This window comes from Pteropus medius, unplaced genomic scaffold (genome assembly GCF_902729225.1).
Source record: "Pteropus medius unplaced genomic scaffold, Ma_sr-lr_union100, whole genome shotgun sequence".
Classification (NCBI taxonomy): domain Eukaryota; kingdom Metazoa; phylum Chordata; class Mammalia; order Chiroptera; family Pteropodidae; genus Pteropus; species Pteropus medius.
In genome coordinates, this window is record NW_024342647.1 from 6,271,655 (window position 1) to 6,296,511 (window position 24,857).

The 24,857-nt window shown below is 50.2% G+C and overlaps 2 protein-coding genes across 2 annotated transcripts in view; one reads left to right on the plus strand and one right to left on the minus strand.

Annotated features, from left to right (window-relative positions):
- AKNA (AT-hook transcription factor) overlaps positions 1-17,511 on the plus strand; it is a 42,842-nt gene extending 25,331 nt beyond the window's left edge. Inside the window, 12 exon segments of the mRNA XM_039866801.1 lie at positions 367-613; positions 1,629-1,735; positions 2,453-2,664; positions 4,212-4,289; positions 4,292-4,370; positions 7,479-7,655; positions 8,296-8,411; positions 9,047-9,184; positions 10,639-10,734; positions 12,320-12,436; positions 12,698-12,890; positions 16,391-17,511. Coding sequence (XP_039722735.1) covers positions 367-613; positions 1,629-1,735; positions 2,453-2,664; positions 4,212-4,289; positions 4,292-4,370; positions 7,479-7,655; positions 8,296-8,411; positions 9,047-9,184; positions 10,639-10,734; positions 12,320-12,436; positions 12,698-12,890; positions 16,391-16,655 — 1,825 coding nt within the window. The 3' untranslated portion in view covers positions 16,656-17,511.
- A 1,548-nt stretch (positions 17,512-19,059) lies between these two features.
- LOC120605801 (alpha-1-acid glycoprotein 2-like) lies at positions 19,060-22,433 on the minus strand. The gene is made up of 6 exons (XM_039866810.1): positions 22,275-22,433; positions 21,735-21,877; positions 21,434-21,504; positions 20,512-20,619; positions 20,264-20,367; positions 19,060-19,246 (listed from the first exon to the last, which is right to left on the minus strand). Exons 1-6 carry the CDS (start codon positions 22,383-22,385, stop codon positions 19,172-19,174), a joined length of 612 nt encoding a protein of 203 aa, XP_039722744.1. The 5' UTR covers positions 22,386-22,433; the 3' UTR covers positions 19,060-19,171.
- Between the last annotated feature and the right edge of the window lie 2,424 nt (positions 22,434-24,857).

The window sequence follows — 24,857 nt, forward strand, 5'->3', positions numbered from 1 at the left end:
TTCTTATATTGATTTTCAAAGTTAGTTTCCATTTGTAATGCAAAATACTAGTCTTCTATTTATAATAGTGACATAAAGTCTTTTTGAGTAGATGGAAGTTAATGGAAATAGCTGCAATACTGGAAATGGTATGCAAATTCCTTTGTTTCCATACTATTCCCATGTGGTGTATTGGGTGGGTTTTGAGAAAAGTGAGGTTCAGAGAGGGGAAGTGCCTTGCCCAAGGTCACGCAGCTAGGAAGTGGCAGAACCAGGGTGGGCACCCAGGGATGTCTGACTCAGAGCTTGTGGCCTGGACTGCTTGGCTCCCAGGACAGGGCTGCGCAGCCCACATCAGGGCTTGACATGCCTCTCTTTCCCTGCCAGGGAGACTGGGGAGCAGATGGTGTCCACGAAACCCCCAGGCTTCCATGCATTCATGGCCAGAGATGGGCACCTGCTGGAACCCAGCAAAGCTAAGGCAGCTCCGCCCAGCCCCGGCAGGCCGCCCTGCCCTCGGGGCACCAAGCCGGCGGCCTCCCACCAGAGCAGTCTGACCAGCCTGGAGGGAAGCGGCATCTCTGAGCACCTTCCCCAGAAGTCTCTGTGCCAAGCTGGTGGTTCCCACTTGGAGGTAGGTGTCCACAAGGGCGTGGGCTCAGAACCTCAGGGAGCTTTCTGCCTCTGGGGCTTTGCTCACGCTATTCCTTCTCAGAATGCCTGCTCGCACCCCTGCTTGTCACAATCCTGCCCGACCTGCAGGGCTTATGTCCAGTGCCACCTCTTGGCTATAACTTCCCCGACTCCTGCCCCTCTGCCGGAAGCTCTTTTCCTCCTCTGAGAGCCTGTAGCCCATGGCCTGTCTTTCTCCGAGTCTGCTCAGCACAGCCGGGTGAGCTAGTCGCTGACACCATGCTGTTTGTGCATGTTTGAGCACAGCGATTTTTAAACCGTTACAGGGATCACAGATCACTATGAAAATGTGACTTATGCTATGGATCCTCCCATAGAAAAACACATATATATGGATGTGTACATACCACACACACACACACACACACACACACATACATACACACACATTACTATAGTCCTCATGAGCCTGTGGTAAGGAATCTACATTAGACTACGAACTCACTGAGGGCAGGCACCCATGTCGCTTGGTCTGTGTTCTTTGGGCCTGTGTGAGACCCAGTGTGTAGGAAGCGTGTGCTTTAGATGGCTTTCATTGTCCCGATTCATTGGGCATTTCTGCAGTCAGATAGGACTGTGGTGTCACAGGCCCAGTCCAGAGGACATGTTGAAATGAGCATTCCCTTCCCACAGTGGGGCTGCTTCCTCTTCCTCTTTCTATTCTTCAGCTCAGGAAATCTGCAGTCCATCTCCCATGGCCCTGGCTCCCACTCCTCAGGGAAGGGGGACTTGCTCAGGGTTCTTTCAGGGTGTGGCATCCCCGTTTTTGGCCTGCTGCTCATGCTGGGTCCTGAGGGCCTGAGGACCCTCACATCCTGGGCCTGGCAGTGGGGAGCTGGGCCAGCCGCCCTGTCTGTGAGCCTCTGGAATGCGAGACCCAGGCCAGGACTCTGGAAGGTCTTCCCAGTCTGCCTCGGGCACATTCCTCAGACTTAAAGAGACACCGCCTCTTTCAGGAGCCCTGGATGGCATCCCCTGAGACAGACAGTGGCTTTTTGGGCTCAGAAACCAGCAGAGCATCGCCCCTCACTCAGACCCCAGAGCACCGGCTCTCTCACATCAGGTATCCTGGGGACCCCCCACGATAGTGCCACACATCTGGGATGGCCTGGGAATCGAAGTGCCTGTGAGCCCAGAACAGGGCAGATGGTCTGGGCATTCTCAGAGCCCTCATTCATTCTCCCCAACTAGAGTCCTTGCCCCCATCTTATTGATGGGGGGAACCGAGGCTCAGAGAGTGAAAGTCACTTGGCCAATTAGCGACAGAAATAAATATTTCTTGAGCAGATAAACTAATGAATAGTGAATGAATAAAAGCTGGGAGGGTGGCCTGATGTGAGCAGAAGACAAGGACAAAGGGCAGTCAGGGTGGCTACGTGGAGAAGAGATGGCTGGAACCCAAAGGGAAGAGAGGATGGAGGGGACTCAGGTGAATAGTGGAGTGGCGGCGCTACCATGAAGAATGATGGCCTCCAAAGCCAGTGGAGACCCCTCCATAGGCCCATATGGTAACCTAATCTCACATGGATTAGAAATTCTACTTCTCTGTATATTTTCTTAAAGCAAAATTGAGCTTTATAATTTTGCATATATTGGGTGGGCATGTATACGACTGTGCCGTTTATAAAGAATTGCATGTTTAGTGGGAGCACTTTCTCAGAAATTCTGTCCTTTTCGGGGTGCAAATTTCCCAAAGTCAGGTCTAGGGTGTGGAGGGGCTCAGAGGCCATGGCCTCTCTCTGTGCGACCTCAACATGTCCCTCCGTTCATGATCCCCCAGCACCCCAGGGACATTAGCCCAGCCCTTCACTGCCTCTGTGCCCCAGGATACAGCCTACCAGTCTCAGACCAGGGGTCTTCCGGTGCCCAGAAGGGCCACTGAGCCCTGCACATCCAGGAACCAAGCCCAGAGGCACCTCTCCAACCGAGACAGTCCTCTCTGGAAGAGGGTCCCCAGCTTCCGCCTGGCACAGGCACTGGCAGCTGAGATGGGTGAGTGGATACGTCTGGATTGGTCAGGACCTGGGGGTGGTCAGATTGCCTAGATTAAAAATCAAACAAAAACCCTTATTATCCTTTAGAATACAAAATATCATATAAGTTCATTTTAGGAAAATTTGAAATTTCAGATAGGGTGGACAAAAGGGAAGAAAAGAAAAAAAATGCTGAAAACCATTACTGCTGACATTTTGGTATAGAGCCTGTGACTGCTTTCTGTGTCAGTGTGTGTGTGCATGTGTGTGTGTATTTACATATACATAGAATGGAAATGAGATCATATTGTACATGAATGTTTGATAACCTTTTTTTCACTAAACATTGTATCATGAATACTTTCCATGTCTATAAAATCTATCTGTAATTTAGTTTTTTGCCTTTAAAAAGTACATGTGAGCTTTTTATTGAAATAAAACATATGGGAAAGAACATAAATTGATGAATTTTCACAAAGTGAGCACTGACCAAGAAACTCAGCATGGTCGGAGCCCCATAACCCCCTAGATCCCTCCAGTCACCCCGCCCCTCCCGGAGGAAGCTGCTGCTCTGACTTCAGATTAGCTTTGCCTCTTTTTAAGGCTTAAAACTTTTTAATTTTTAAAAGTTAATTTAAAATTTTACTAATTAATTATAGATTCACATGCAGTTGTAAGAAATAATATACTGAGACCCCAAGTGCCCTTGACCTAATTTCCCCTAGTGATAGCATCTTGCAGAATCACAGTGCAGTGTCACAACCAGATAGGACATGGGTTGAATCAGGATACAGAACCTTCCACATCACAGGACCCCTCACGTTGCCCCTGTACAGACACTTCCCTTCTTAGCTCCTGGTGACTACTAATCTGTTCTCTACTTCTATAATTTTGTCATTTCCAGAATGTGATATGAGTGGAATCGTATTGTATATAAACTTTTGGGATTGGCTTTTTCACTCAGCGTAATTCTCTGTAGATTTATCTAGACCGTTCCATATATCTATGGTTTATTCCTTTACCTATTGCTGAGTAGTATTCCAAGGGTTCATTGTTTCTAATGCATGGATGGGCCAGGTTAGTGGTTTTTAACCTCTGGTTGCCCATCCATCCCTTTGGGAGGCTAAAGTTTTGAACGCCTTCCCCCAAAACATGCACTCAGGCAAAGGTGTGACTATAATTTCAGAGAGAGGTGGAGGCTCTGAAGCCAGTTCTAGAACAACGTGGTGAGATTGATGACAGAGTCTGGGGGTGGAGGCACGTGAGGAGCAATGAGCTCTTTGCAGGGGGAGGGTCCTGGAGACTTGGATCTGATGCCAAGATAGTGGAGTGTGGCGGCCGTTCTAATTACAAGGAGCTCAGCAGGCCTAGCTTAACATCCCCGGTTCCCCAAAAAAACACATCTTCTGGTTTTGAGGTTAGTGGATCATAGACATCATCAAGAACTTCATTTGTGACCTCAGCTGGGCACTGTCTCTTTGCCCCCGCATCCTTCCACCCATACAGGTTCATACTTTGAGGGTCTTCTCCACCTGAACTCACTTTGTTCTCTTTTTGCCTCCCTAGCTGTACCTGGCTCAGAGTTGGAGAGGCAAAAGCGGATTTCTGAACAGCCGCCTCCCAGCACAAGAGTCAGCCCGCCCTCCACCCGGCCCCTGCAGCTGTCGCTCTGCCCCATGGACTGACAGAGACCACCCATACCCTCCTCACCAGGACTGGGCGAGAGTAAGTCAGATGCTTGGGCACTGCAGATTCAAGGTCATCCTAGAGGTGGGAGAGTGATGCCCAAGGGAGGCAGGGGCTCGCTCAGCCCTCACGTCCGTGGTGCCTGTGCTGGGGTCAGGCAAAGCCAGGTACCCCGCCTTCCCAGTTCAGGGCCGTCTCTCTGAGACCTCATTGATCTAGACTTTGAGGACACATCTCCAGCCAGTGGGAAATGACCTAGAGGTTCACCTTTCTGGTGCTGAAACCTCTCTTCCTGCCCCACCGACGTTTCCAAGATAGGGCTGCACTTCCCGGGGATAATGTACTTTATGCATTCATTGTATGGACTCAGAGGAGTGTTTTTCAGTTCTCTTCTTTTTAATCCAAGCACAATTTTTCTACTAAGAAAGTTACCCCTTGCTTGGTTAAATAGAAATGGGAAAATAGGTTGGTTAGCCCTCTTACTTCTCCTCTGAGTTGCTTTTGGCCAATAATCAATCACATGCCTTTGTCAGATTGGGTTGTCTGTCCCAGAATCCCAGAATGCACTGGGGAGACTGCTTTGCAGTAACCAATCTAAAACCTCCATGTCTGGTGCAATCATGGGGCAGTCTGTCATGGGGCCTATGTGTAAAGTCAGGTCCAGCTGCTGGTATTTGGCTTCTAGGTCTGACTTTAGTGAGTCTCCCTGACATCAGCGTAGGAATTAAAGGTTTATTTGCCTACAATATGCCAGGCTCTGGGAATACAATAGTGGACAAGACACAGCCCTTGACCTCATAAGGCTCACCATCTTGTAAGACAGACGGAGAAACAGGCGGTCACACCCCAAGTTTGATCAGTACAGTGATGGTAGAGGCTCGAAAGACTGTTAATGCACTGAGAAGGGGCATCTAGCCCAGTCAGAGGCTTCAGGGAGGGCTCCCTGGAGGAAGTGGTATCTCAGCTGAGACCAGAGGAAGCGGCATGGAAGAAGAGTATCCCCAGCAGAGGGAACAGCATGTGCAAAGGACTTGAGGTGAGAGGGCGCCATCCCCTTTGAGGAGCCAAACACTTGTTCTAGCCAGATCTTTGCGTGTGAGGTGGTGCGTGTTGAGCAGTAAAGGCAGAGAGATGTCGATGGGGAGACGTCGGGGAGATCTTGGAGGGCCTCAGACGCCATGGCTAGAGGTTTGGATGGTGGCTCAGCTCAAAAAAGGTGTTCACTGAATATTCGTGAATGCATAAACACTCACTGGAGCACAGTGAGGGGGATTTTAAGCAGGGGAGCGGTGTGGTCAGGTTTATGTTTTAGAGTTCTCTGGCCCCCACAGGGTTGCTAATGGAGGCTGGGAGGCTGCTCAGAAGGCTGATTCACCCAGGAGAGAGAGGATAGGGCCAGTGGAGAGGGAAGGGGGAATGAATGCATTTAAGAAGAGCTATTTAGATGTTGGGCCCACAGGACTTAGTAATTGGTTAACTTTATCAAGTTTTCAGGGAAGGAGAAGGGTCTAGAATGACGCAGATTTTTTTGTCTGGCCATATAGTTGGATGCTGGTACAGAGAAGGGGAGCCCAAGATGGGGGGGGCGGGTACGTTTACAGGAAAAGGTAAATTTTAAGTGCCAGATGGCACTCAGTCACTAAAGAGTTAAGTCCAGAAGACTGAGTCCCTGATAGAAACAACAGAGAGGACAAATGACACCCAAGCAGGTGTTCCAAGCCCCAAGCCCTCAGTGGTCTTCGGCCTGGGACAAGAAGCTGGAGCTGCCCTCCGTCCTTCACACAGCACCACAGAGCCCTGGCCCTGCCTTCCAGGGGTTAACTGATGACGGAGCTCTCACTGTCCTGCAGCCACCACCCTTACAGTTTGCCTTGGAAACCCCAACAAGCGTCTCCCTAGGGATTGCTAGGGGAACCAACCGCCCTTGGACGTATATTTCATGAGCACATAGCTAGAGAGAGGCCTGCTTCCTCTGGCACACTCATCTGAGAGCCGATGTTTGCTGGAGGTGGTGCCAGGAGACACTCACCTATGAGTCCAGGGGCCACCAGGCAAGAGCTAATCCTGAGGGAGCCCCCACCCCAGAAGCTGGCTCCAAGCAGTGGATGCAGAGCCCACATCAGCTAGAAGGACTGCCATGCCGAGCCACACTCTGAGCTGGAGTGGCAGGTTTGTGTATAGCAGGGCTGTCTGAGGAGGGTTGTCTGCCACAATGCCAGCAACACCCTCAGAATGAGACTAGAGATTCGGGGACTGAATCGAGAGAAAAATCCAAACAGCATTTATTCCCTAGATGCTAGCAACTCATTGAGATACCTTCCTTTAAGAGATGGGCTGTGGTTGGGGTTTCCCAGGGATTCCCAGCAGTCTTGCCGGTGGCATCCCTGCAGCTTCCCGACCGGCTCACATTCAGCTGGTGATGGGGAGCATCGCGCTGTCTCCTTGTCCTCTCTCCATGCACAGCCCTTTACTCTGCTCCCTCTTGGAGCCCGGGAGATGTTCCCTGAGCATCTGTGAAGTGTAGGGGTCTCAGGGTTTGTGAGATGGGAGACCTCTGCTTGCCTGCCGATGTCTCACGCTCCGGTGGGAGAGGCAGATAGATAAGTATCTTCTGCCAGGAGTGGAGAGATAGACTTGAACAAAGCAGGAAGTGTCTGGGGAAATGTGGGGTGGGGGTGGGGGTGGGCTGGGCTGAAGAAAGGAAGACTTATTTCAGCCTGGATGACAGTTAGGGTTCTTACAAACAGGTAGAAGAAGGGAGGGCAGCCCAGGGGCCGAGGCAGGTCAGAATTCCGATTTTAAAGGGGAGCTTTAGCCAATGCCCTCTTTATTCTGCACCCTCGTCTCTATCTTGAGAATTGGTCACTGGTGGTTCAGAACAGCTACTCAGAGGCCCTACATTTTAAGATGGGTGAACCTGGAAGAAAGTTCTGCTTTGTTCACCGAATGTGCAGGGACACGAACTCAGAGAGGTTTGAGATACATAGCAAGAAAAGAGGACACGTGGGGACGTTTGAGAATCAACAGCAGAGTTGGACCCTGTGCTTGCGAGGAAGGGACAAAGGCCACTACCTCAGGCGTAGTAGGGGTGATCGTAGTTAGGTTCATGTGCATCTGTTCTTTGTTTCTGTCTCCACTGCACCCCAGCCAGGCCATCCGCGAGCTGCAAGAGGAGGTGTCCCGGCTCCGTCTGCGGCTGGAAGACAGCCTGCACCAGCCACCCCAGGGCAGCCCGACACGCCCACCGTCTACCCTTGACCGCCCTGCCCGGGCCCGGGACCGGCCAGCAGATGCCCCAGCTGCCTGGGGCTCTCACTGTGGCAGGTGGGTGACCACAAAACTCCTACCCTGTGCCAGAGGAAGGTAGGTGTGGCAGCCACAGGAGGTAGGTGTGGCCGGCCTCTTGCTCTCCCCAGACATGTAGACACGGGCACAGTTACACCATCTTTCACTCATTTATTCACTCTTATTTTTTTTACTATCTAATATTTGATGCATAAAAAATATAGTAGACATGTGTTTATAATAAAGCATGATCCTGAACTCACCACCCAACTGAAAGAGCTAGAAGATTTTCAGGACTCATCCTCTCACCCACTCACTCAGCAGACATTCGTTCCTGACGATCACTTATAAAATCAGCTAACTTCGAGTGGTTCTCCGAGAGGGCACTAGGTTAAGGGTTTTATGGGCATGAACATGTCTCACTGATCCTTCCAGCGACGCTCTGAGGCAATTACTCTTATTATCCCCATTTGACAGATGAGGAAACTGAGGGTCCGAGAGGCTCGGCTCCATTTGCTGTGATTCTGACTCCGGCGTTTGTTTTGGATTTCCTTGCTCTCCTCCTCCCGTCATGTTAGAAGCGTGTCCCTCGGTTGGCCTTCTCGCTGGTCATCTTTAAAGGCTGCATAAAACCTCATCCAGTGACAGCAGCTCTCTCTCTCTCGCTCTCTTTTGCTAGTAAATCCACAGAGAGGTTGTCCAGTGAGCCTGGAGGTGCAGAGCGAGCAGTCCCCGTAGGGAGGCGGCGAGCCAGGTCCACCTCGGTGCCGCGAGAGGTGCCCCGACTGTCCTTGAGTAAGTGATAATCTGCCAGGACTGAGTTCTGGAGGCCACAGTCTGGGCGTATTGGCTCAGTCGTCAGGGACACAGCAATAGCGTTAGAGGGAAATTAGATAAGTTTTTGTGTGTGTCTGTTTTAGGCAGTTTTGGTGCTCTGAAGTACAATGCACTTCCAATAATAACTACTGTATCCGTAAAGGCTTCACACGTGTGTGTGTGAGATCTCACTTAATCTTCACTGCAAGATGGGTCATATTATCTACATCCTGTAGATAGGACACCTCAGCCCCAAAGCACAGAGGACCTGCCTAAAGGATCATGGCTCTGGAATTGGTAGCCGGTTTCAGCCCCAGCTCACTCTTTCCTGGCCATGTGACCTTGGCCAGGTGGTTTACCTGTCTGTGCAGTTTAAGGGACAGCTAACAGTACAGGAATAACAGCATCTGTCTCGTGGAATTACCGTGGGGTGTGGGACACAGCGCTTGGAAAGGGTCTAGACTGGTGCTGAGCACAAGAGCAGGGGTCCGGGCGTGTCAGCTGTTTTACTGAAGGGTGGATCGGGCTGCCCTGGGGTGGCTGGTACAGGCCGTCCCTGAGTTGCGTGACCCTCACTGCCTGCCCCGCTGCCTGCCCTCCCGCTTCTACCCCAGGTTCTGAATCCGAGCCAGCCTCCCCACAGCTTTCCTCTGAGAAGGAAAGGACCACCAAGGACAGCCCACAGGACAGAATGAGAGGAGTGCGCCGTACTGGAAGGCCAGACAGGGTCACCTTCCGGGGCCAATACACAGGTGGGCCAGAAGGGAGGGCTGGGTGGGGTGGGCGCAGTCCCCAGGGTGGTCTCCTCTGTCATGGGAAGCTTTTTCCATTTAGCCATTCAAATATTGTCATTTTCTATGAGTTCTGTGATATGAAAAACATCAGGGAGCATCGCCTCTGAATCTCAGTCCATTTGTTCATTCATTCATTCATTCATCCAGCAAACAGTTTCTAATGCCTTTCCTTTGCGAGGGCCCACGCTTGTTTCTGGGAAAGCCCATTCAGCTAGAGAGGTTTATGAAGCGCCTGCTGTTTGCAGGACCTGGGCTACAGAGTGAACACCGAATCACTTACTCTCGGCCCACCTTCAGGTCTGACTCTCCAAGGGGCCCCTCTGTCCTGGGAACTAGGCACCTGGCACATAGTGAGGCTTGAGATGACACATGGTAGGATTTCAAAGTGCATAACGTTAAAACAAACATGGATAGGGCTCCTACTTTCATGAATATGATTCTATAGCAAAGAAGACAATAACAGATAAGCACTTGCAGTGTGTACATTATTACAGTAAGTATCTCATAGATGTGGCTGTCACTCATACCTCACTGGAAGGGAGGGTAGTTAACCTTAGATCCATATGGCTAAGCATTAGGGACAAGGCAGGAAACAAGAGACATGTATCTCACCTGGATGGAGTGGATAGAGGCCAGGGAGTTAAAAGTAAGAGCAGCAGAAAGTCCAGGGGACCCCAGTGCAACACACAGTATAAAGAAGAACCCCACATGGCAGAGGAGAGAAAAAAGATCAGTAATCAGGCAGCATTCTGAAGGTCTTACCTGAGGCTCAGGGAGAGAAGAGATAGGGGTTGAGTGAGAACCGGGGAGTCTATCCAACTTTTTAATAACATGGAGCGCTTTATATTTGCCAGGTGCTGGGCAGCATACCTCATGGATACGGCCTCATTTAGTCCTCCCTATGAGCCTAGGAAACCTTCGCTGTCACTATCCCCAGACAGCCCCTCGGAGCACAGGGAGAAAACACCAGTGACCCCATGCGCGAGCCATTCCCATCTCGACCAGCAAGTCGGGTCTGGGGAAGTGGCAGTGCTCTTTGTCATTGGTTATCATAGCTTCCTGGCCTGATTTTAAACCCTAACTGAGCCTGAGTTTGTCAATTGCTTCTGTATGTCGAACACTAGATAGCTGGCAACTCAGTAGGATCTGACGTGACACAGGAGTTTGAGAGAGCTTATAATAAACAGACAGATCATTGGGTCTTTTCGAACACATGCATGTACACATACATATATACACGTATTTAGGCACATATATCACGTGTGTGGGTGTGTGCATACACAATAGAAAAAGGAGAGAGAGAGACTATTGAAACCATCTGGAGGCAGAAGGGAGAGGTCATTTTACTAAATCCCCCTCAGTTCTGCTGCCAGGCAGAGAACTGACGCTGACTGTGCCGTGTTCTTCCCCAGGCCAGGAATATTGTGTTCTGACCCCCAAGATTGTCCCAAGAGGGAGTAGCACAGTCTTCTGTCCCCACTGCCAGCCCGTTAGGACTCAGGATGCAGGTAAGGGATGGAGGTGGCCACAGCAGCAAAGCTGAAGCTTCTTCGCTCCGGGAAGGGTACCGCTGGGCCAGACTTAGGTCTGGCCTGGGCGCGGGGGTGGGTCAAAGGTACAGACGAGGGAACAGGATCTTTCTGGGCTTCTCAGGCCTCCCTGGGTGCCCTGCCCTCACACGTGTTGCTCCCAGTGCTGCTGTCTAAAGCCACCTTCCTTGACCTCGTCACTGCGAAACCATGGACACGATTTAAGAAGTTCCTGAAGGGTCCTAAGAGGAGGGGCTGGGCTGCAGTGATTGTACCTTCTCTCCCCTCCACCCTCCTTCCACGCCTCCTCCTTCCCCTCAAACCTAACGGAGGAGCAGTGAGAAGAACAATGACCTGAGAATGTGGATACCAGGTTCTAGTCCCAGGCCTACCACTGACTTGCTGTGTGGCCTTAGGCAAGTTCCTTAACTTCTCCGAGCCTCAGGTTCCACATCTATAATGAAAGAGTTGGAGACGGTCTCTGAGACCCTTTTAAGCAATGAGGATGATCATGATGGAGCTGTCATTTATTAAACCCCTACTATATGCAGGGTATTATGCTAAGCATGTTAAAAACTTTAATCTTCATATCTCTGTGAAATAGGTTTTGCTCATTTTGTTATTATGCCTGCTTTATGAGTGAGGAAACTGAGGCTCAGAGAGGTTAAGTAATTTGCCCAAGAGCATATAGCTTAAAAGTGGTAGAGCCAGGATTTGAACCCTAGTCTTTGTGATGCCAGAGCCCTGGGATTTAACTATGTCCCTCTGCCTTTACTATAGTTCCAGTAGTCCTCTCCATTCATTCATTCATTCATTCATTCACCACCTTTCCATACTGGGCCCTCGGCCCTGTACCCAGGGAACTGTCAGCAGACAATGACAAAACAGAGCTGGGATGAGAGAGCCCGGGGCGGGCTTGGGAGCATATAACTCCACCTGGCGAGTGGGGGGTTTCCCAGAGGGAGCAATGGCTGAGCTGAGGCCTGAAAAAGTGGAGTAGCCATGGAACTGACCCGGAGGTGGCATCGAGGATTTGCATAGAAAGAGAACGACGGTGCCCACTCTCCTCCTGCTAACTGGGCAAGTTGAGGCCTCCACTGGCCCTTCTGGTACCCAGGGCCATTGTGGGCCACTCCCACATGGGGAATAGGTCTGTCTCACTGTGGGGGAAGGGCCACAGGTACTGGGCTGCAGTCAGGACTGCTGAGTTTGGGATCAGGCAGAGGACCGCTGCTTCCCAGCTCTGAGACCTTGGCAAATTATTCACCGTCTCGGAGCCTCAGTTGTCTCATCTGTTAAATGGGGGAGTGATGATAGCAGCTAGCCCAGTGGCTTGTTGGATTTGATAAAATAATGCATGAAGGCCCTGAGCAGAGAGCCTGGCTCATTAAATGTAGACTCTCAGTGTCACGGTTGCCATCATTCTTGTCACCCAGATGGAGGCAGCTTGTCTCCTCTGCATGGTTTGGAGGGAAGCTCAGTGCTGCAGGAAGCCTGCTTGGGAGGCTCCAGACCTGGTGGTTCAGGCATGATCCTTTTCTGACATCTCTTTCTCCTTTTCCAGGCAGTGCTGTCACAAGGGACCCACTGAAACCGTCTCCCACTGATGCCCTGCGATGTCCCCTGTGTGGTCGAGTCGGGTCCACCCCTGAGGGGGACAGCCCAGACTCAACCACCTCTGGTAGGGACAGATGCTCGTTCTCTCCCCTTAGCTCTCCTCTGTGGGGGTTTGGGGCCTGGGCCGGGTTAGCAGGGTAGCTGTTCTCCCCAGTCTGGAATGGCGCACACTGGGCAGAGTGTTTGCTTCCTAAATCCAGGCATTCCCAGTATGGCCAGCCGAGTGGCCAATTCGAACAGGGCAGGGCCTGGGCAGACCATCTGTTCTCTGTATATCTTCCCAAGTGGCCAGACTGTGTCTCTCTGGTGTCTTTTTTCCTGGCAGGAGCAGAAAAAGCCACCACAAAGAAAAACGCATCTTCAGCTTCCAGCCCCAAGCAGAGGAGCAAGCGGGTTGGGTCGCCGCCCCGGCCACCCCCTGGACTGTGGTATCTGGCTTCTGCACCTTCAATACCAGCCCCTCCTGCTTTTGCCTACGTCTCTTCAGTTCCCATCATGCCTTACCCATCTGCCACTGTGTAAGAGCCTTCACTTTCGACCCTCTCTCACTCTCTTTCTGAGTTGCTTAATTATCAGCATTCAGACCTGTGTCAGGCAGCCGCGAACCTGGACATGTGTATTCCTTTGCTTTCCCTCTCATGTACAATGTGCAGAACAAGTCTGACACTCACGGAGTCACTCAACAAACCTCCGATGCTCCCTGCGCACCAGGGAGAGTGCTCGGCCCTGGGGACCCAGCACTGAAGGAGCCTGGCAGAGGGCCCTGCCCATTGGAAGCTTACAGCCTCATAGGGCTCTGGAATCCTAACCATCTTTCATTTCCTTGTCAGTCTTCTCAGCGAGCAAGTAATGTGCACTTAAAAAATGTTTTTCAGTTTTAGATTTATAAAGAAATTGAGCAGATAGTATAGAGAATTCTCATGTAAACCCCTTCCCCCCAACACACATATGCACGGTTGCCCCTATTATTAACATCTTACATTAACATGGTACATTTGCACAGTTAGTGAACCAGTTTTAATATGTTTTTATTAACTAACGTCCATAGTTTATCCAGGCTTCTTTAGTTTTTATCTAAAGTCCTTTTTCTGTTCCAGGATCACATCGAGGATCTCACATACATTTAGTCGTCATGTCCTCTTAGGCTCCTCTTGGCTGTGACCGTTTCTCAGGCTTTCCTTGTTTCTGATGGCCTTTCCACTTTTGAGGAGGACTGGTCAGGCCTATGGTAGGACGAGCACTTACTTTTTATGTGGATTTGGATGTGACATCAGTCAAGACAGAAAAGAGCAGTGGAAGCAGAAGTGGTTCAGGTTTTAGAGTCAGCGGCTCTGGACCCCTATCTGCCGCTTATTAGCACTGTGGCCTTGGTAGAGGTTCTTCCTGGAGGCTCAGTTCCCCCATCTGTTAAATGGGGTAATAGTCTCAAGCATGTACAGCTGTGTGAGGATTAAGGGAGGCACATGGCGAGAACCAGATGCTTGTGGAGTTTGTAGTGCAGTGCCAGCATGTGCTCATTGCTGACAAATGGCAGCTTTGTCATCACAGCAAATATAATATTGCCATTTGTAAGAAAAAAAATGAGTAAAAATGGCTTCAACATGACAGGATTGTTCAGGGTGAAAAAGGCCTGGACTGTGGAATTAGGAGACTTGTCTTCTTGTCTCACCAGCTGGTTCTGTGCATCGGTTTCCCCCACTGTGGAACAAGTGGGTTGGGACTCTTCTTCAGGGGCGTGTGTCATCAGAAGCTTGTGTCTGTGGGCAGTGGGGGCCAGAGTCCCTGTGGGGCCTGGAATTTTGCGGGAGCACAGGCTCAGGGTGCCATCCAGCCCCAGTCCCTTGTGGGGACTCGTGCATACAGCAGGATATCGTGCTGCCTTCTCAGCGAGCCGTTAAGACGACTTCCGCTCCAGCAACTCTGAGAGGCCTCACTTTGCTCCTCCGTGCCTCAGTGTTTTCCTCTGTGAAATGGCTTGTGGTGAGGATTAAGAGAACTAATGCATGGAAAGCGCATAGTACGAGGATGGCCAGTAACCATAGTGCTCCTAATGCTGCTAGAGCTTGGCCTGACGACGCCTTTGTTTATCCCGCTGTAGGACTGAGCATGCTCAGTGGATGAGGCCTGTGCACCCTTTAGAAAGCTGAATGGGCCTGTGCTGCCACCTAGTGTTCAGCAACCATATAGCCCCTGAACCAGAGGCTTTCTAGCCAAGAGGTTTGTTGGTTGGTTTTTGTGTTTGTAGCTTCTGCCCTGGGGGAAGTTTTGGGTAACTCTCAGGCCAAGCTAGACATCAGATTATCAGAACATAGTGGTGTGCGGGAACCCAATAATTACACCAGATAGTCCTGTCCCCGAAGGGGGGAAGTGGATTCAAGAAGCCCCTTTATTCATTTGGTTCAAATGACAGTTATCAGCATCTACTGGGTTCTAATTAGCTCTAGTGTAAAAACAGCACTGCCCCTTCCAGCTCACTGACCCTGGGCCTCCATAGCTGACATTCACAGAGCACTTACTGTGGTCAGACAGCTTACGAGCTTTTTACCTGAATTTTGCCTAGGAGGTGGGTAAATGTGGCTGTTTTAGGAAACAGAGCCCTTAAAAGGTGAAACGGCCTTGCCAGGGTCTTGCAGCCTGCCAGGCGGAATGACCAAGGTCTGGGGCAGCCTCCTGCATCACCTAGCTTCTCTGAGCTCCACTTTGCTCATCTGTGCAATAAGGACAATAGTACCGACCGAATAAATGAGATAATGCTGGTAAAGGCACTTATCTCAGAGCCTGGCACATGGGTTCTGAGGATGAGGATCTTGGCCCCAGGCTAGGCACTGTGTTTAATTGTTTGAGGAACTCCCGGGCAGTTTCCAGCATGACTGCAGCATTTTACATTCCCCCCAGCAGTGTAGGAAGGTTCCAGTCTCCACACCTTCATCAACACTCATCACTTTCTTTTTTACCATAGCCGTCCCTGTGGGTGTGGAGTGTGTGAAGTGGCAATTCATGTGGTTTTGATTTGCATCTCCATGATGGCTAATGATGTTGAGTATCTTTTCAGGTGCTTGTTGGCCATTTGTATATCTTCTTTAGAGAGACGTCGATTCAGATCCTAGCAAAGCCCCCTTTCCCCCCTGTGTAATAACACAAGTTAAAAAGTGGAGAATCAGGAATACGACTCGAGTTTACAGTGTGCTCAGCAATGAATGAGTCCGGCCGAGTCCTCTCAAACTCATTACCGCTTTATTTAGGTGAAATGCTTCTTTACCCTTCTCTCTCCCACACACTTTATTCTACAACGCAAGGACCATACCATACCTTCCTCTTTCCCAAGGACAGTTTTCTCAAACCCTAAACTTGGTGATGTTGGATGAAGGCAGTAGTCACTTCTTGGAGAAATCGTGCTTCGTCTCATGGCTCGTCAGCCTGTTTCCCTCCAGCACTTTACTACAAACCCCCACATCCTGCAGGACCAGCCTGGGAAGGACGCCTTTTCACCTGCTGCCCTAGATGAACAAAACCAGACCCCCTACTCCTGCAGAACCCTCATTATGATCACATTTCTCCAGTGCTCCAAATGGCAGTGGGGCTGCCCTACTTCTACCCCTCTAAAGAAGGGAGTTTGCTGCAGAGCCTGGGGTGATCCTGGTCTCCCACAGATCCGGCTCTTGGATGCAAAGCTCCAAGAAAGCAGCAAGGTCTATGTCATTCCTTCACCATTAATTCCAGGGCAGTGCACACTGGCTTGCATACGGCATGTGGTCAATAAAATTTGTGAAATGAACGGGTAGCATGAACTAACCACTTTTGAGCACCTGTTCTGGGTCAGGTACTTCCGTTTATCTTCCTTCACATCCTTCAAAGTAGGTGTTTATTATTCCCATTTTAGAGGGGAAGAAACTGAGGCTCAGAGAGTAGGGGCCAATGGCCTGCAAGGGACGCAGATCGGGGACTGACTCCAGACCCATTGCTCTTCAACTCCACTCAGCCCTCTTGTGAGTAACGATGCACTTACCTCTCTCTTCAGGTTCTATGCGTCTCCAGGAGGACCTACCTCAGCCCCCTCAGCCCAACCAGCTGCTGAGTGGCCCACCACAGCCTCTTCCCGGCCGGCCGGAAGATACCGGCATTCCATCCAGCTGGACCTGGAGGACCTGGAGGAGCTCAACAAGGCTCTGAGCCGAGCTGTCCAGGCAGCTGAGAGCGTCCGCTCCACCACCAAGCACATGAGCCGCTCTCTGTCAGCTAACCTGCGCCAGGCCCATGGCCTGCGGGGCTCCTGCCTCTTCTGATGGCACTGGGGGGCCTGCTGTCCCTCAGGCCAGGGATCTGCTGGAGCCATTCCTGAAGGCCCCCCAGACCTCTCATGAGGAGCCCTGTCTCCAGCATAGGCCCTGCCTACTCCGTCTCAGCATTTTCAAAACAAAAGTGCCTGGTCCTCAAGAGAAGTAACTTCCCAGGGGACCGGCCCCTGAAGAAGGTGCTAGGACCGAGGCCACCTTCTGTCCAGATGCAATCTCTGGGAGTCTCCTAGTCCTGCACTTGTCCACCTCCAGCTAATAATATGTATTTTATATACAGGTGGACAGATAGATTTTTAAACTGAGGAGTTTTCCTGAGCTTGGATCCTCCTTAGGAGACAGATAACAAGGGATGGGGTGAGGGTCTCTGGCACAAACCTGTCCACCTGCCTGTGAGCAGCCACTTGGGAGTTGTCATCTCTGGAAGGATGTGGCTAGGGACCTTTCTCCTGGCAGTTGGTGGTAGGACACTGTGGGACCATTGAGCTACCTTAGGATGCCAGCCACCAGGGTGACACATACTGGCTTCTCCATGCTTGGAACAGCCTTTCTTGGGAAGCCTTTTTCATGGTCCCTCCCAGTGCCTCATCCTGAGACCCATGGCTCTCTCCCGGGAATCTGGCTAGTGGCCAGCTCCCTGCCAGGCCATCTCCTGCCCTGCCCCCACCCCATAGCAGTGAGTACCTCAGCTTTTCTGGAATGTGTGTGCATCAGTGATATATGTATATTTGAGGCATTTAAAAATTCTATTTTCGTTATGAGGGCAAGTGAAGAACGAATGTTGATCTTTAAAAATAAAGGCCAAAAAAAAAAAAAAAAATCCCCGAAACTTTGCAAAAGCTGCCCAGGTGTGTGGTACGTGTGTGTCATTGACTTGTGGTTTCTAAAGTCAGGCTTGTGGACTGGAAGGTTGACACAGATCCCTCCCCCCGGGGACCTGTTGGGTACACCTTTCTGTATTCTTCCTGCCTCCCTCTGGTGGCTTCTGTTTCTACCACTTTCCCCCTCTGCCTGTCTCAGAACCATAAGCCTCTCCACTGGAGGGACCTGCACAGGCAGGCTGTCTGGCCAAGCCCCATTTCATTGAGGCCAGAGGTGCTTTGAGCAAATTGGAGTGACCCAGCAACTTGGTGACTGCAAACAGCTGCCATTTATTGAGCACCTACTAGCCACTGATTTTCGAGCTAAATGTCAGCCCTCTAGGGTCCTGTTATGTCCCCACTTTATTGATGAGGAGACTGAGGTTCCAGTGGGTTATCTGCCCAAATTTGAAATGGTCTGACTCCAATGCCCATATTCTTACTGAATTTCTCTTCCTGAATTTCTATGATCTCCCCACTGACCGCTGCTTGTTCCTGTGGCTTTTTCGTCCATCTTCCCCACTCTCTCATCTCACTTGCTTCTGCCTGCTCATCAGGACCCATTTCTATTTCATTTTTCAGCTAATCCTTCTCAGTAGAGTTGAAAATGGCATCTCGCTGAAGGTAACACTGAGATGAGAGAGATTTCTTGTAGGTTCTGAGCCTCCAGGTCCATACCCTTCTGGGTGCCAAGAGGCTATCCAGAGCAGTGTCCCCAGCCTCAGTGCCCTGGGCACAGTGGTGGCTCCAGGTTTGAACAAAGAACACGAGCCTGGCTCTTTGGAGGGCATCAGCGTATGAGCCACAGGACTGGTGTCAGGTGCCAGGGTTACGATCCTGTCTCTCTAGATGGCTCAGGCCTCTCATACATAGAATTTTTTAAACAATCCAGGTCCAACTTTTCTGCCACCTGAGTGGTGCTGCTTCCCCACAGTTCCATAAATCACAAAACGCTCGGGTCTAGAAGGAGGCCAGCCTTTCTTGCTGAACTCCTGGCCCCTGTATTCCCAATCCTGCCCTGGCCCAGGCCCCCGCCTCCGGTCAGGATGCTCACAAACAAACAGCCTTTGTGCATCTTCCTGCCTCTAGTCCGGCCTCCACCAGTTCACTGCCTCCGGCGGCCAGGATGATGTCTGCAGTAAGGTCCATGCCACCACACACCTGAGTCCTCACCACCTTATCCACCTGGACTCCTACTTAGGGTCCTCTGCCTCAGTGTTCCTCAAATGTGTACTCTCAGATCCTTGGCTTACAGAGGGAACAGCAGGTGTTACCAAGCTCCTAATCTTTCTAGACTGATTCAGTTGCCCCTTCCAAGAAGCTTTCCTAGACTTCCCCACTGCAGAAGGCTCCTTCCTCGTGCTGGGCCTCCCATCACTCTGCACACCTTCGTTCATCATGGCACATGTGCTGGGCATTACAGCAGGGGCTCTTCCAACCAGGGGCAGGGTCTTACCCAGTGGTTAACCAGAGCTCAACTCAGAGCAGACTGTCAACATGAATGAATAAGTGGATGAATGAATGAGCTAACGAACTGCCTATTCCAAATACAGAAGCTTTATCGATACAACCGAGGATAAGAATGAGTTACAAAGGGCAGGTGGGGGCTGAGGATAGGCTCCAAGAGTCCCGAAGGTCTTAACTCTATTATGTGTTTTCCGGAGACCCCTCATTTTCTTTCTTCCGTTCCTCTTGTTCTTTCTCCAGCGGCCCACACTGATCCTGGAAGACAGTGGGAGAAGAAGGCAAAATGTCGTGGGGGAGGGGTAGGCTGAGCTCTGGACTGTGGCACCCACCCGACCTTGGCTCCAGTCCAGGCTCTGCCACGTCTGAGCTGGGTGACCTTAGGCAAGTCATTTTCCTTTCTTAGCCTCAGCTTATTCACCTCTAAAATGGGGGCTCAATCCCTCAAGAACTGGAATTTACTGAGCACTTACAACCAGCCAAGCCCTGTGTGTTGATCCGGATTTCTCGCCACCATTTTGCAGATGACGTGATAGGCTCAGAGTGGCCATCTGGTCTGTCTGAGGTCCCCCAGCCAGTCAGTGGGGGTGGCAGGCTACAGGGGATTAACTCCAGTGCCCATGTTCATAAGCCACTTCCCAGGGTTCCCAGGAGTGGGGTTACGATCTGAACCACTGGTGGTCACAGCAGATTAATCTCAAGTGGCAAACAGACGAAAACATTTTTATTTTAATAATCATGAAAGTATGTCATGTATATCCAAAAAAGCGTAACCAGCTCATCGGCTCTGTGATTTCAGATATGGCTGCATAGGACAAGACCAAGGAAAGCCTTTCACGTAACAGGTTTAAAGGAAAGTACTGAGTAATTCTGCTATAGTGAAAATCGTGGTGGCAGTCCTGGACTTGCTGCAGTTTGGGTGATGTTGGAAAGCACAATGCCAGCTCCCTATTGCACGGTGTGGTAGGCGGTTGTGACTCTCCCCATGTGAGATTCCCCATGCGTGTATCTTTCCCAAGTCCCCCGCCACCATACCTTGGCTATACTTGGTTTCCTTGCTGTCAGCCTTCCCCATCTTCCCAAGCTGCTCCACGCATCCTCCCTGATTTCTCAGTGAGTCCTTGCTGGGCTCGTTCTCCCCACCCCCGCCCCACCCGCCACCGGCCTCTGTGGAGCTCAGCTGTCCTTGCAGTCAGGCGGGCACTTAAAAGCTGGATCTCGCACCTCTGTGGGAGCACCCTCAGGTGGGCACGGCCCAGATCTCTGTGCACTCACCTTTTTCTCGTCGGCGTACATGATTTCTGACTTGTCCATGCCCATGCACGTGATGGTTTCATAGAACTCTCTCATTTGTTCCTGGGTCGCCACAGGCTTGTCCGCTGTTTGAGGGAGCAAGGGGGCTGATGAGGATTCCAGGGGTGCTATGGGAGGCCAGGGAGGGCTGGGAGCTTGGGGGTCCAGCCTCAAGAGTGAGTGGTCATGGGGGGAGGCCTGGGTGGGGTGGGAGTTTAGGGGGTACTCACCATTGATGGACAGACCCATGTTCTGCTTGTCTTCTGGGTAATTAACGATCATGAAGATCCTAGGGTCCTTGGTGAACAGCAGGTAGCCAGTTACTTCTTCGCCTGCCTCTGGAAGAGAAAGCCACCTGGTGAGATCACAGGGAAGGCCCAATGGTTCCTTCCTCACAGGCAAAGGAAATCTAGGTATTCCCAGGGCCACACAGCCGATCGGTAAAGGCCAAGGGTTCACCTAGGCCACGTGTCGCTAGCTCCCACTGTGAGCTAGGCCCTGTGCTGTGCACCTACGTGCGTGGAATCAGAGGAGCTTCATATGAACTGTGGCTGTCAGGGCCTTTCTGTCCGTCTTACCGGTGAGGAAAATGAGGTCTAGAGAGGAGCCTCAGGGCTCCTAGGTGGTGTGCGTTCAATCGCATTGGCATTTGTGCGTGTCTACTATGTGCCCTCTCTGCAGTTATGGGGGAGACATGGGTGAAGTCACTGCCTGCCCAACAAATAGGCTGCCACTCTTAGCTCCCAGAGGATAATAAAGAGCGGTTGAGAGGCAGAATTAACCTTGGGGTTGAATCCTAGTTCTAAATGCTAGCCGTGTGATCTCAGGGAAACTACTTGACATCTCTGTTTCTCCATTTCCTCATCTGATTAATGTCCTCTGAGTATGAGTTTTAAGTTTATGAGTATTAAGTGGGTTAATTCATGTAAAGCACTTCAGACAGTACCTGGCACACAATAGGAGCTCACGAATGTTGGCAGTTGTTATTATGTCAGTGTGCAGGCGCTGGGCCCACGGGGATATAAGAAGTAGGCCTGTCCCATGTTCTCTGTGCCCAAAGCCCTTAAGGCGCTAGCCCCAAGTTCCCTCCTTTAGGCTGGCCCAGCCACCATCTCCCCATTCCACACTGCAGCTCTCCCCCTGAGGGCTCACCGTATTTGGAGAGGGTCCCATTTTCCCGTTGGATCTTCAGGTTGCTGGTGTTATAGATGCACCGGTTCTCACTAAGGCCAGGCAGAAAAGGGGGAAAAACCAGTAAGACAGTGTAGGAGAGGTGGACAATCACAGTCCTTGAGGGGCAAGAGTCAGGTGGCAATTACAGTCAGCCCTCTCCATTCCATGGATGAGAAGGCCGAGGCCAGGAAGGGGGTGGGTCTTGTTCAAGGTCATCTGGCAGCTAAGAGCAGAAGCCAGAAGCTGGGGGTAGGCGTGAGCTGGCATACGCAGGTCTTACATGGTCCAGTACTCTCTGACCAGGACTGTGTCTTCCGTATAGTTGGGGGCAAGGTAAAAGAAGACTGACTGCAACGTGCTGGCTGTCTTCTTAAACTCAGGGCGGCGGTAAGCTGAGGCGATATAAAACCACTTGCCAGTAATCTGTGGAGAAGCCAGGGACAGATGATGGAGGCTGGGAGCCGAATTCTTGACAGTCAGCTTGGAGGAGATTCGGGCAGCTCTCTCCCTCCATTTGGCAACCGGGAGACTGGAGCCCCCAGCTAGGAGTGGGCATACGGAAGCTCACTCTGACGGTCAGGTGTCACTCCTACCCTCTCCTTGCCCAGTACAGCATTGACCCCTCCTAAGGAGGCTTGCAATGAGACTTCTGAGTCCGGAGGCAGACAAATACCTCTGGAGGCTGGCCAGAATCTCACCCCAGGACCCAAGGGAGAAAAGGGCAGAGTCAGGAGAGAAAGCTGACCACAAGCCAGGAGGGTAAAGGGAAACCCAGAGAGGCAGCCAGCTGCGTACAGTACTCAGGCACTCAGGTACCCACCTGGTCCAGAGTGGCATTGGTGAGAGGCCCCGTGAAATTGAAACACTTTGGGCTCTGGGCGGACAGCAGAGGAAGGAGGCTCAGGACTGCGAGGGCCCAAGGCAGCGCCATGCCAAGACAAGGAGGTACCAGAATCAGGCAAACTGGTGGCTGGAGGGTGCAGTGATCTTTATAGTGAGCTGTGGGTGGGGCCCTGGAGACTGGCTGTGACACAATCCAATGATCGTTTGGGAAATATGCTCTTGAGAAATGTCACACTCTCTGACCTTGAGACAAGGGCCAGAAATTTTGGCTGTTCAAAACCAAGGCAGATATGATATTATCTGGAATGATGTTAGTTAATGCTAATTTCAAGAGAGGGGCCTCTAGGCAAGCACTCATGTTTTCATCCAGTACCTGTCTCACTGAACAGCAAGATTTAAGAGGGACCCAGCCATAAATCAAATGCTGAAGGCGTCTTAGAGTTGCCAGGCTAGTGTGGAGTGTAGGGGACGATGGGGAGGGGGAGATGGAGGGGTGAGGGTGAGGGCAAATGTGGATTCACTTCCAACTGAGTGTGATAACAACTGTGAAAGAGCAAAAGTCCAGAAGGTGCCCAACCCAGTCCTGGAAGCAGGGACATTTCCCAAAAGAAAGGGGCATTAAGTTGAATGTCCATTTGCAGCAAATGTATTGCTTGAACCATCTCCCAACTTCTAAAACAGGAAATTATCTCCATGTGGTCTTTACCCGCTGCTATTTGAGCAGGGAGCGCGCCTCTGTTTTCAGCAGTAAAGTCCAATCCTGGAAATACTGTGGAATGAATGATTCTACTGCTCATTTGCATGTCTACATGATGGTATCAAATCTTTATTCACATAAATAAATATTCCCCAAAAGTATTATGGTATACTCATAATTTTGTATTCTTGTTCATGTCATACATTTTGAATATTTTTTCTTCTTTCAGTATAGCTGGTAATTGCAATTTTAAAGGCTACATAACCTTTCATTTATTCACTTCTTAGATTATAATTTCTTTTTTCATGTCTTCTTTTGTATATCTATAGCATTTTGTTTTATTTTTCTAGTTTTATCGAGATATAGTTGTCTATAACATTTTATTTTGTGACTTTTCCTCTGAAGATAGGTATCCAGGAGGAACCAAATTGCTTCCTAAAATTACTATACCATTTAAGAGAAAGAAAAGAATATGTCACGTGTAAGACTTTAGCATTATTCAAGGTAGCCAAAAACTGAAAACGAGTCAAGTGTCAGTCAACAGGAAAATGGAAAAAGAGTTGGTAGCATTTTCATACAATGAAATACTTAACAAGTAAAAGGAATGAATTACTGATGTTACGAAAAAATCCCAAAAATCAGATCAGTGCAAATCCAAGCAGGAACCCAGAGAGAAAGAGAAGTCGGTTTTATTAACGCTGGCGGTCCCAGAAGAGCTAGTGCTCTGAACATCTGGGCAGTGAGCTTAGGGGCAATTTCGCTTGTACGCCCGGTTGTTACAGCTGGCACGGGCTGATTTACAGACCCCTGAAACTGCTATGGGCTACGGGCAGTTACAGAGAGCAAGGGATTTTTCAAACAGGCACTAAGGCAATACATCTTTTCAAACTAAAGCAATACAAGCACTAAAGCGATACGTCCTAAAGGGAAAGGATCTTTGGCCTATGCAGCAAGCATGTTTGCAGAAGCAGAGCAAAGGACTAATTAGAAATGTTGGCCATTTAAGTGGGAAATTCCTCTTCGCTGCTACGTGTACCGACATGAATGAATCTCAAAAACGTTATGCTGAACCTTCGCATTATGAATAGATTTTAGTTTTTCAAAAATTTGGAATGAGATTTAACCCATTAATTAAACTTCTAAAACTTAAAATTTTAAAGTCGGCTTTATTTAAATACTTCTAATTTATAACGTTTAAGTATTTAAACCAGTAGTCTGTGGGCCTCCATTTGTCCAGATGCAGAAATGCTAATGGCAGCCTGCATGGGAGAAGGGTGAATAGGGAGAATCAAGCAAAGAGCAAGGTTTGGTCCTTCTTTTCTCCAGAGCAATTTAGCAATGACCTAACTTGCATGTCACCAGAAGCAAAACACAGACAGTGAGTGTGATACAGACAGTGAGTGTGATATAGTAAGAAATATAGATTTAGTCTTTACTTCCATTTCCTGGCTCCTAAAACTCTTGGAACTTTCAAAGTGATAAGTGTCTTTTTTTGTGTGCTAATGAGATGGCAGTGTCTGGGGGCTCCTGAATAGGCTCCAGATGGAGGCTGGTTACCAGGGGAACCAACCTTGTGATTAGATGCTTTAGAGGGTTGGAACTTTCAGCCCAGATCCCACTGACCTCTGGGGAGGGAACTGGGGCTGGAGATTGAGTTGGTCACTAACAAATGGCCAATGATTAGTCAATCGTGCCTGCATAAGGAAGCTTTCATAAAAATCCTAAATGACTGGGATTGGAGAACTTCCAGGTTGAGGAACACATGGAGGTAGGTGCTGGGTAGGTGGCTCATTCAGAAAAGGTGCGGAAGCTCTGTGCCCCTTCCACAAAACTTGCTCTATGCATCTCCTGTTTCTGAGTTGT